Raw genomic sequence first — 12418 nt, forward strand, 5'->3', positions numbered from 1 at the left:
AGCAGCAGATATCAGGAATATCAACAACTATGATGCCTTGAGCATCTTAGATGCTTAGGGGTCTCATGAGGCGTTCTAAACTTCTCGGTATTATTCCAGAGGCGTCATGGATCATTATTTTTGCCACAACAACAGTGGGTTTAATGGGAGATTTTAATATCACATAATTTGCATTGCACAAGATGAAAACTGGTTCAGTGTTGCCAGCTCAAACGGCCGGTAGTTAAAGCTTCAACGTAACATCTTTCCAGTGGAACACATTTCAGATTTTGATCGATGTTGCTTCTTGGCTGACAGATATTTGTCTGAACACAACTATAAATGTGATGGTCCACCGCTCTGACTTCTCATGCAGCCTTAAAGGAGAGAATTGCAAAGGATGTTGTGTAAACCTGCAGTTTTTGGTTGTGTTTTTATCAGTTGGAGCAAGTTGCCGTCATTCTGACTTCTAATGGAAATAATTTTAAAATACATTCTTTTATGTTTCCCACCAGTGTATTTATCCAATACAGTTAACTCTGTTGTGTTAAATTGATCACTATCTGAATAGTATTGTAAAGATTAAAAACAGCAGTGATGCCATGGCCATTTTAGCACCTGATGCACAGAGATACAAAATCAAGGTCATGGGTGTATGCAAGCTATTATATGCACACATGTTTTTAGGCGTTTGCGTCAGCATCCACACACATCAGACCAACACACACATAAACATGTGTGTGTCGGTGTGGATGAAGGTTTTCAGGCTTGTTGCTACCCAAACACTGTTTATGTTTTGGGGGTTTGTCTGAGCTGCGGCTGAGGTCATAAAACCTGTGAGAGCTTAACAGCAACGCCACTGTTTGGCCTCCCACCTCACTTCCCCACTCTTTTTCAGTGTGTGTGTGTGTGTGTGTGTGTCGGCCTTCTCTGTTTCGGTTACTATACAAACGTTTTAAAGTACTTTCTTGAAATGCAAACTTTAGAAAGTCAGACAGAAATATCAAAACTTTAACATCAGATACAGACACGCGTGGTCCCCGGGGGAGGAATCAAACCGACTTTTGTGAACCCCTGACTTTTCACGTGGGACCACCTTGAGAGGGACAATGTGCAGTGGAAATGTCCAGACAGCTATGGGATGGATTGCCACGGAGTATTGTAGAGACATTCGTGGTTCCCAGAGGACGGGAAATAATAACTACGGTGATCATGTGACTTCAGCTGAAAGCCCTTCTGTGCCTGAAGGCGGCTTCACCAGAGCTGCTTGCAGGAGCCGGGACTTTTAACGGATTTGGGTTTATTTATTTGGGCCCTTCTATGATGATTTGTATCATTATGAATTAAATACCTTTGTGTTTTGGAGGGTAGTGTGTTAAATGAGTAGGTTGAACATTTCTTGAGGGAATGTTAATGATTTAATATTTATTTTAGGGACGAGGTCAATGAATTGCCTCATGGTCAGATGTGATGAATGAGGTGTTGCCGAGCACGTGTCACTACTCACACTACAGATCCCTCGTGTGATTCTGAAGAGTAGTTTTTCAGCTACATTCCCAAATTGAAGTCAAATGTGTTTGTCTGTCACTCGTCTCTCCACCCACAGCCTTTTTTCCTGCGCTGAAATGAGGGGAAATCTTTCTTTCTTTTAAATCTCCTACCATTGTTGTTATTTTGCGCATGATCTCACGTTACAGGAGCAGCTTTATTTGTGTACCATCCTCAGTGATTGAAAGGGACACTTTTCTGAAAACTGAACAACACATTTAGGATGTTTGGAGGATTTTCAGATTTTTTGGGCCATTTATACGTCTGTGGTTCTGAGGTTTTGGGCCGTGACCGACATCTGCACAACAACAACAACAACAACAACAACCATCTCTCCCTTTCTTCGGTCTCTCTCTCTCTCTCTCTCTCTGTTTCGATGTCCCTCCATCACTCCCTTTTCCCTCACACGGGCGATTTCTGTATCCTCCCACCGTCTTGTCTCTCAATGATGTCTTCGCCTCCCGTTTATCTTTCTCAAGCCTCCCGTCTCCACTATTGATCAGTCTTTCACCGCAATAAACAGATGCATTTCTCAGATGGTTTGGATAAAAAGCCCTATTTTCCATGACACTGACTCATACTGCATGTGTGAGGCTACACATTTGCACCGGTGTTAAAGGTCTCTGGCGATGTGCTTTGAAGATGTGTTTTTGCTTAGAAGGGGGGAATTGATGCAAGCTGACGGAAAGTGTTTACATGCATATTAATGTGAAAATGAAAATGCATGCCTGTGTGTTGGTGCGTGCGTGCGCGTGGCTCCTTCCATGTGGTTTGCCAGCGGTGCTTTGGTGTTGGAGTCCGAGCCAGTGGTTTAACAAATTGGAACGCTATGTTTTGGATTTTAGATTTTTTTTATTCCTCTCTCTATCTTCCTCTTTCAGAGTAAAAAGTTAGTAATTTATGTCTGGCAAAGAGGCCTGTGTTTGTTGTCCAGTTGCTGGGAACATCTTGTTTTCCCCGCCATCCTGAGCCCAAATGCAGTGTCTCGGGAAGAAGCGGTTTTATTTGGAGAGAGATCTTCAAATAAACGGTAATCCTGATATCTCAACAACTCGTTGCCATAAGTGTGACTCCTGTAAAAACCTTTGTGTCTCCAAAACGTTAACCTCTCTAAGCTTAACAAACAGCCCTGCTGTAGCTCACAGTCTCTCCTCCAATCACAAGCAGGCGTTTTCCCACTGGAAACATGCCGTCGCCGGTCAATCCCAGTGTTTGTATAAAATGCGTTACATGTTACATGTGCCGCTGTGAGTTAGTGCAACAGGGCTTTTTGCTAGTCGATAGAATTTCAAAACAGAAAGATTACCAAAATTATACTTCTGGCCTCAACATGCACACACGTGTAAGCATTAATATTGTATGAATTAACTGTTTCCCTCCATTGAGCTCGTTGTGGTTTAAGCAATGCTGTTTATGCGACCGTTCTAATGGAGCGATCGGTGTAGGAAGTCCATTAGTGACCTTTAGAGTCTCCGAGAGGTCAAGCTGTCTGACCTCAGTAGAAGCTATGTATGTGTGTGTGTGTGTGTGTGTGTGTGTGTGTGTGTGTGTATTTGTGCTCTCCTGAAATGTGAAACTTTCTAATAGAGCTTCCAAAAATAAGGATTACTTGATTCTGTTTTGCTGCCGGAGATTGACAGCTGAGCGATTGAAATAGAGCCTCATACTTTGTGTGCCGTACAGAGAGAAAACCACACATCTCCATACATTGAGTGCAAATACGAATGTGCTGCTAATAGAGAGACACTGAAGAGCAGTCTGCAGTTGAGTTTTGTACGGCTCTCACTGGTTATGGTATGAGCGTGCATATGTATTCATTTTTGGTGTATTTTTTATCTTATTGTATTATATTTTATTCCTATATCGCACCAATTCACCAAGTCACATTGATATGTGCAACATATGTGGCAGCAAATGGCTTCCGATTGTGGTTGTGATCCTTGTTTGCGTGATAGCCGTCACGCAATGGGAATAGTCGGATGGTCAGTGTGAATCGGCGCTAAGTGCTCGCAGCTGCATTGGTTTGAATCCCGGCATGGACCAGTGTTGTTCTTGTCTCGTGCCGATTTGAAGATTAACAGCGTTCCTTCGGTCCACAGACAAGTCATGGAGATTGATGGCTGTTTTCCTTGTGGCTCGCTGTGTTTTCAAGGCGCTCGTGTTGTTCCTCGGTGGACTGACGGCTGCTTTGTACCAGCGTGTGTGTGTGCGCGTATAAGAGAGAGAAAGGAAGAGTGACACACGTGAATCACGGATGTCTATCGTTCATTGGAGTAGTGTCAGACTGTGTTACTCGTTGCTATATTGACTTAATATATTAATTATTATTATTATTTCTTCGCACATTCAGTAAGCCGAATATATTCACCGACTATCAGAATTGCCGGACATTCATTTAGTATTTATTTTGATTGTCGTACATTATTGAAGGTGTAATATAATAGTGATGTGTACACATCTAGTACGGCACGTTTGTGTCTAAGCGTCTGTCGGTCGCAGCTCATGTACGGCTTGTTTAGGATGCAGTGAAGCGGGATAGAGTGTAGAGAGTGGGAGAAGTTGACATTTCAATCACCACAATCCCCAGTACACGCACACACACACACACACACACACACACACACACACACACACACACACACACACACACACACACACACACACACACACACACACACACACACACACACACACACACACACACACACAGAACTTCAGCCATTAGGTTTGAGGCTGATTATTTGTGACAGCCTAAATATTTGGCTGTGTCCAGGCACCAAGCTAAACGCACCCCACAATGTTTTTACAGAGAGAGAGAGAGACAGAGAGAGAGAGAGAGAGAGAGAGAGAGGTATTGGACAAAGACACAAAGACAGAAAACAGGGAACACACAGAAAGAAAGAGAAAACCCGGAATCACCGCTACATTTACATGTGGTTTGTGTGCTGGCCATTAGTGTGACACGGACCCCCACCCTCCCATTTAGTATCTATTTATTTTGGCACTGTACACTGTAGTATTTGTAAGCAGATATAACGTATAAATTAAATGTATTTGCCAACATTTAGAAATACATCTCGAACTACTACTTGGAAATTGGACACATTAAACAATAACTCCTCTGCCATTTCATGGCATGGGTGCTGAAATCATTTAAATATTTCATAGAAAAAGAATGAATAAATTGAGTCAATGAAAATAATAATTTGCTGTGACCATTGCAGAGCTGAAAATACACGCTCCCTTTGAGAATAAACCTTATGTTTGAGCGATCTCATGAAGTGAAAAACATTTCTCATGAACTTTTATAGGCGAAATATACTTTCACGCGTGCACACCGGCTGTGCAGAATGTTGCTCTTGGCAACATTCATCCATTTAGTTGTTCAAGATCAAAAGGAATGGGATAAACATCAATTATGCCGGTGGATATTCCTTTCGGAAAGACGAGGTTAACAATTTTCAGTCATCAATATTGTCAAAAATGTAGGCGTGGACCTTTTTCTCTATCGGGTTTAGCAATGAAATCATCTGGGTTTTTTTTGTCTTTTCTCTCTCCATCTTCTCTCTTTCTCTTCTGTCTCGAAAGGCCCCTCATTTTATTTCTTTTGTCTCATATTTGAGAATGAATAAGCCATCCTCAAAGGTCGGCTTTGAGTCCCTCAGCTGCAGTAATCCACAATGATGAAGCATTTAAACACACAAGCACACACACACACACACATCTATACAACGACCAGCACATACATGTACATACAAATACACAGAAAAACACCCTAATCTTGCACAGGTGTATACACACAAGGCGGTGTACACATACACATACGTACACATGCAGCAAAGAGGTCATGTGTGACCTGAGGAATGCGGGGGTCAAATCTTTAAAGACCTGGCTGATAGAGGGGATGTATAGGATCAAAGGAGAAAGAACGGGAGGGAGAGATGGATGGAAGGAGGCATATGAGGAGAGGGTGGGAGGGAATGTACATGATCAAAGAGGAGAGAAGAAGGGAGGAATGAAATGATGGGAGGATGAATGGACGGGAGAGAGCGAAGGTGTAGCCAAGGGGGGGGCTAACAGAAAATATGCTCATGCGGGAAATTGAAAGGACTGGAGGAGAAAAGAGGGGGGCCGGGGACGAAAAAAGATGTAGATGAGGAAGGTTAGAGGACGTAAAAACAATACAGATAACTTAAACTGACAGGTCTGTGTGTGTGTGTGCGTGTGTGTGTGTGTTTAAAGCCAGAAAGTGAAAGCTCACTTGTGCAGTGCTGAAAGATTAATGCACATGCAGATGTGTGTGTCTGTGTGTGTGCGAATGTGGAATCTGAATACCTGTTGAATGAGGCTGTGACCATTTGTTGCAGCTGCAGTACCCATTAGCAATACTCCCGACAGTCATTTCCCCATAAACGTATATGCACTTGAAAATAAGTTTATTTTTCACGTCTTTATTCCCAAGTAACCGATAACTCCACCAGAGAAGTGTTTTGTATCATACATTGTCACCACCAAGGTGACTGGAAAGTGTTTGTCTTCACTTCTCTCAGAGGATGGCTGCTTCACACACTGGTTTCCAATTCTGACTCAATGTGACGTATATGCTTACAACAGGCGTATATGCCTCTTAATATTCAGGGTCGGTTACATCAAACCTAAAATCTGCTGCTGAAATCTTTCCCTGAGCCCCGCCATGCGGAAAAAAGAGGACAAGTTGCATCTTGCAGTTAAAAAAACCCATAACCAGGTGTTGGTGTCTAAATGTGGGACTACGTGACAGGGCTGCTGTGCTTCTGTCGTCTTTTGCACCGACTAAGATCTGCGGATAACGTAAGAACTCATAAGAAACTCTCTAATCTCTGTTTATTTCTATTTACCTTCGTGCTCTCCGCCTCTGATAACATCAACACTCAGAGTCCATTTCCCTCATTATCTCTGTCTGTCCTCTCTCTCTCTGGGATCAGCTGTCGATTTTCAACAGCATCAACAGGCCTCACCTCCCTCCCTCCCTCCCTCCCCCCCCCTGCCTTCCCCTTCTATGTGTGTGCAATACGTATGACAGAGAGAGGGAGCGTCTTATTGCTCCCATGACTTCAGGGAGTCGGGGAGGAAACTGTTTGGAGGTCATTCATTTATATTTGGGAGGTGTCCAGCGCTGCAAGTGCGGCGTTTCTGAAAAACATGGTTGGTCAACACAGTGTGGACAGGCTGCATTGGGACAAGCACACACAGACATGGACACAACACGAGGAAACACACCGACAGAACGACAGCTGAGTGCTTCTCTTTAGTTTCATATCCAGATTCAAATTCAACTTTTGTCATCTCCTTTGCCAACACTTCCAATCAGAAAAACATCAGTTAGCCAGAGGCTTTTCCATTCAGGGAGTTTATCTCTGTGTTTATAAGCTGTTCTCATTGCACCAGATTCACACGGTGAGAGCAGTTTACACACATTATACATCCACACACAGACAAACTGTGTTGCTGACAGATTGATACTAAATACGCTGCATCGCCTCCCCTCCACTTGTTGTGGTTATGCTGCGGTAGCGTGAAAGCAGCCGGGTGTCGAACTGCGTTTGAGCGGTGCAGGCTGCGGTGCCGCGATGCCGTCCTGCTGTTAAAAGTGGTCTTTCGGCTCAACAGTGCTGTCGGTTTTAAAGCAAACGAGTTGGGATGAATGACAACTGAAACAACCGTTCAACAAGTTCACTTTTTTTTTGTCCCTATATTACCGTACAAACCTCAACTGGGTTGCCAGCTCGGCGTTGATCTGTTATCCTTATGGCGCCTCCCCACACACACTTCTGTCTCACATATGTCTAATGTCCTAATAGTGGTTTTCAAATAAAAAGGGAGTGTGCAATCACCCCGATGTAGTTGCACGGTGCAGGTGGTTGTTTTTCTGTCTGCTTCTTTTGTGGAATCTCACTTCTGATCATGCAAATAGATCTTAGGTCCCGGTGCGTGCAGCTGGAGGTAGGTTGAGGAAGTGATATTACTCTTCTCAACAGGCTAATGATTTTTGGAAGGTGATCAACTATTTCATGACGGCAACTATGGAATCCCCCTCGCTATCTTGCAAATGAAGACAACCAACTGTGGAGCAGCGAGAGTTTTTTTTGTGTGTAGCCGAACACTCCAAAACCTCCACATGTGGGAATCTGACTGTGATGCTGTTTGCTCTGGTTGCACACAGCCACCCTAGTCCATCTCAACGAGGAGAGAGGGGGGGGGGGGCATTTCCATGACAAAGGACAATTATTGACTTTCATTGGCTCTGCCTGCTTTGATATCAGCAAGGGGTGTGTCTGTGTGTGCGTGCTGAAGGGGATGGGGGGGGGGGGGTCGGAAGAAAAAACAGGGGAACCTGATGAAAGGAGCCGAGTGGGAAAGTGTACCCACTGACCCACAGTGCACTAACAGAAGAGGAGGATCCCAGAGGAAAGAAAGAAATCATTCATGGAGGTTTTCTTTCTCTTCCTTTCTCCGTATCCTCTCTCACTTTCCTCGCTTGTGTTTTCTTCCCGGCTATCTTTTTCCATCCCTTAACCTCCCCCTTTCTTTTTACTCTCTTTCTTTTTAACTGGCTATGACTGATCCCCCCCCCCCCACCACCCTCCCTCCTTGTCCTCCTCCCTCAGCAGCCATAATTTAAGGGGCTGAAAGGCACGGCAAGCGGAGAAAGAGGAGAGGAGAGAGCTGGGAAAAAAAAGGGAGACCTTGCAGATGAGGGCCTTCCTTCACTGACGTGGCACAGATGTGAGGGTGTTTTTTGTGAAATGAGCCGGGGAGGGGCGCGATAGGCTAATTTGCGCGGCATAAAGACGGGGGCCCTTTTCATATGCAGAGCGCTACTTTGATGCGCGGCCGATGAAAGCTGGAAGGAGCGCAGGGGAAACGAGAAGAGAGGGTGACGGAGGGGTTCTTTGTCTCTCGGACAAGAAGGCATCTGCTCCAGGCTGCCCTCATCTCCTCCTCTCCTCGCTGCACCGAAGGCTCCCACAATGGGCCGGCCGGCCCGACAGAGAAGAGTGTCATCGGAGCACCTTAGAAAAGCCCCGGTCGGCGTACGGGTATGCATATCAATACAGAATCCATTTGACAAAGATCTGAAAGTGCAAGCGGGCACACTGCAGTGTAAAAACACGCGGACATACTGTATTCACCTTTACATGGCTGTTCCACGGCTGATGAAACACATCCTCACTCTGACTGATTGCTCCCATTGAGATACAAATAAGCCATACAAACTTTCCTCTTCTATGGAGCGTGAGATCAATGGCCTGCAGGGTGAGCGGTGTGCACGCGCGCGCGCGTGTGTGTGTGTTTCTGTGTGTGTTTGTGCGGCGGGGAGATCACAGGGAGAGCATGAGCTGAGGTGAGTGGCCGTGGTTTCTTTGTGTGTCTGTCTCAGTCTTCTATGTGCAAACCCTGGGACTTCCAGAGTACGTGTGTGTGTGTGTGTGTGTGTGCGTTCACGTGTGTTTGTGTGCATGCATGCGTCCGTACTGATCATAGGCACACCAGGGCCCTCTCACCAAACACTGGCTGATTTCACGCTCACACAATAGTTGAGTCTCTGCAGCGGAGCACAGAAGGGTTAGAAAACTCAAACTGTCTCCTTTGCTCTGCAGTCAGAGTATTTATAAGTTTGCTACCCGTTTTAGATCACATCAAGGTTTCAAGGCGTAACAAAAATATGTTTTCTAGACATACGTGTGAATTAAGGCCTTTATGGAGAGCGATGTTGTTGTTGTTGTTGTTGTTGGTCAGTTGACAAAATGCTAAAATGCAAAGCAGGCAATGCAAAGCAAAGTGCTTTGGTCCAGATGGAAATATCTCAATTACAGTTCTATGGATTGTGGTTACATTCCTGGTCCAGGCCGGTTGATACAGGCCTGAAGACTGTTTGTATAGCTTTGCATTTAATTTCATTTAATCAACTGTAACAGAGGTGGTAACACATCCTCTAATTATTAAATTGAAACCTATTTTGATAACTTTGTCGTCAGTTACTGTCGCATCTTCTATCTACAAATCTATCTACTTCCCCGAGTAGTTTTAAACTACTTAAGTCATTTCAAACTCATTCAAGTTCTCTAACTGGAGTAAACATATCCAGGATTGTTTTTACAGGTGAAAGAGATGATCGTGAGCAAAGTCGTGCATTATTAATCCTGTATCGTAATTTCAAACATACGTTTAATTGCTTTTACCAAATACGTATAGAACTATGAGGCCTAAGAGCCTTCAGGGTAAACAAATGAATCGATAACTAAATGCCGTTGTCTCATTCTAGGTGATCTTTGCCCTGAACCAGACGTTGTTGCAGCAGGAGTCTTTAAGGGCAGGAAGCCTGCAGGTCCCGTACACCACCGAGGACCTCATCAGACACTATAACTGTGGAGATCTCAACTCCATCATCTTCAATCATGACACCTCACAGGTCAGTCTCATCGTCTCTCGCCTGTCTGATCGTTGTTTTATCTTATCTCATACAGCGGTGGACTTTAACTACTTTCAATCTAGTTAATAGGCAAAGAGTCATTATGACCCTTTGACCTGTTGAGTGTCCCAGTGACATGACCCTTGACCTTTTACCGTAACCCCTAACCCGCTGACTGACCTTTCATCCCCCCCTCACCCCGACCTTTCTACCTTCTTCTCTGTCACATTGCCAATTAACTTATTCCGTCCTTCCGTTTGTCTTCGTCGCGTCTTTGTCTCTATTATGTTTTCTCGTCTTCCTCCTAACGACCCCAGTTCATCGTAGTCGCTTCAAATACACGTTTCATTGTGTTTTTAGAAGGTCTTTAAGCGCTGGGAAAGACAAAACATAAGTAATCTCCTCTCCCTGTCTAGGTCCCTAACTTCAATAACGTGACACTGCCACCCAGCGAGCAGGTGACCGCCCAGGAAATAGACAGCTACTTTCGACAGGAGCTCATCTACAAGAGGAACGAGAGGATGGGGAAGAGGGTCAAGGCACTGCTGGAGGACAACCCCGACAAGAGCTTCTTCTTCGCATTCGGCGCAGGTTGGTGCTAAGCGTGTAGTTTGTGTGAGTGTGTGTTATCAAATGATCTTCTCTGGGTTCCAGGCCAAAATGTCAGACCGACACGTTTAGTTATTTAGTCCTCCATCAAAGCACTCAATAAGATTGCGCTTATCTCTCCCGCAAAATGAGTTAAATTCCTCGTTCTGTTAGAGGAGCACTTCTGCAAGGGACGGCTTAACGGACTGAGCAGCTTAACAAACATGGAGACAAAGAGACAACAAGAAAAGAGGCACAGAAATCCCAGTTGATTGAGATGTGGCAACTCACTGATTAGCTTTCTCTAATCTGCGGGGCTGTATGTAAAAAAATAAAAAGAAACATTGTGTTAGATGCAATGTTCTGTCTATTTACAAATTCCTCCTCGGACATTTACTTTTCAGGACAAATGCACATTTTCCTCCCTCTCATTGTTTTTTTCATTCTGTTGAAAAGCAGCTCGGCCATTTATCAGCGCCTTTATTGGACTTAACTAAACTAGACTAGACAAAAACATTGATCCATAGCTTTATCAGCCGAGGGTCCAAAGGCAGAAGCTCAATAAATGGTCCTTTTATCAGTTCAGGGCTGAGCAGACGCCGACATCTGGCCTGTTTCAGTTCTTTCACATAGTTTGAGAAAGCTCAGTTCAATTCCTAGAGTTCCTCGACGACTACGAAGCAACCTCATGACAGCCCGATAAGAGATTTGACTTGAAACAGGGATTATAAAGAGACTATAGATAACTGGCGATTCCACAAAGTTGACTACTGAAAGCACCGATGGCTCTTTGTGTGAGTGTGTATGTGTTTCTCGGTTGAGCATATCCAGGGGCAGACTGTCTTTGTTTTGGGGAAAACTTTGTTTGGCCTCTTATCGTTTAATGAAAGGATTGTTCACACCTGAAAAACAAGAAAAAGAAGCAATAATTTACTCGAATGCGTTTTTTAAAATCAAATAAATGTATTTAGTTTGTTCTCATTTCACTCCAAAACGTTTAATGCTTTCCACACAAGATAGCGCTTTACATTTAAGGTAAAGAAGGAATTGCATCCTTTAAGCACAGATACAAACCAAAAGCCAACGGTAACACAACTTTAAGTGCACAAGTTTGATTCATTGTGCAATAAAGAGCAGAAGAAAGAAGATAAAGCCATAAACCTAAATATGTATTAACTGCAAATGACATCTGCAGATGGATAACTAGTTCATAGAAAAGGTGGTTTTAATGGCCAGGTTTCTCCAAATGTATTATGTTTCTAGCAGTCTACCGGCACCAATGAATAAGAGACCAGTATAACAGACCTGCAACTATAAAATGATTTCATAAACCAACATTTTCTCAACTATCCAAAGGATCCTTTTTGTTGGTCCAAAAATTGTTGAAGGCCAAGGGGGTGTGTCAAAATGTAAAAGTGTTCATGAATCAATTCCAATTAAACTGTATTTAAAATACAATGTTACCATAAACTAAAGGTCACAATCCATGTCATTCATCTTTAGTCCATCACATTCACTCACTAATGCATAATATGGACTTTTACTCCATTTATCATTAGAACATTGAAACTATTAAGAAAATGTGACCCCCCCAAATAAGATTAAGCGTATATGCAGTCATTATTTAGAAGAGGGGAAACCCTTTTAATGCAACGAATTTCACAGTCACATTTGACTGCTGAAGGAATTGTCAGAAACCAAAGTTTCTTGGGTCATTTAGAAGCAGAGACGCTGCAAAGTTGGAGCAGCGAGACAGAGAGAGAGAGAGAGAGAGAGAGAGAGAGAGAGAGAGAGAGAGAGAGAGAGAGAGAGAGAGAGAGAGAAGCCTTCACAGTCTGCTGGTCTCAGAGC

The 12418-nt window shown here is 43.8% G+C and overlaps 1 protein-coding gene across 2 annotated transcripts in view; it reads left to right on the top strand.

The window, feature by feature from the left end:
* trabd2a (TraB domain containing 2A) overlaps positions 1-12418 on the top strand; it is a 49695-nt gene that overhangs the window by 16094 nt on the left and 21183 nt on the right. For both annotated transcript variants that reach the window (XM_040198260.2, XM_040198259.2), the window contains exons 4-5: positions 9833-9979; positions 10396-10570. In XM_040198260.2, the coding sequence (XP_040054194.2) occupies positions 9833-9979; positions 10396-10570 (322 nt within the window). The remainder of the gene's footprint in view (positions 1-9832; positions 9980-10395; positions 10571-12418) is intronic.

Source organism: Gasterosteus aculeatus, chromosome 14 (assembly GCF_964276395.1).
Source record: "Gasterosteus aculeatus chromosome 14, fGasAcu3.hap1.1, whole genome shotgun sequence".
Lineage (NCBI taxonomy): Eukaryota > Metazoa > Chordata > Actinopteri > Perciformes > Gasterosteidae > Gasterosteus > Gasterosteus aculeatus.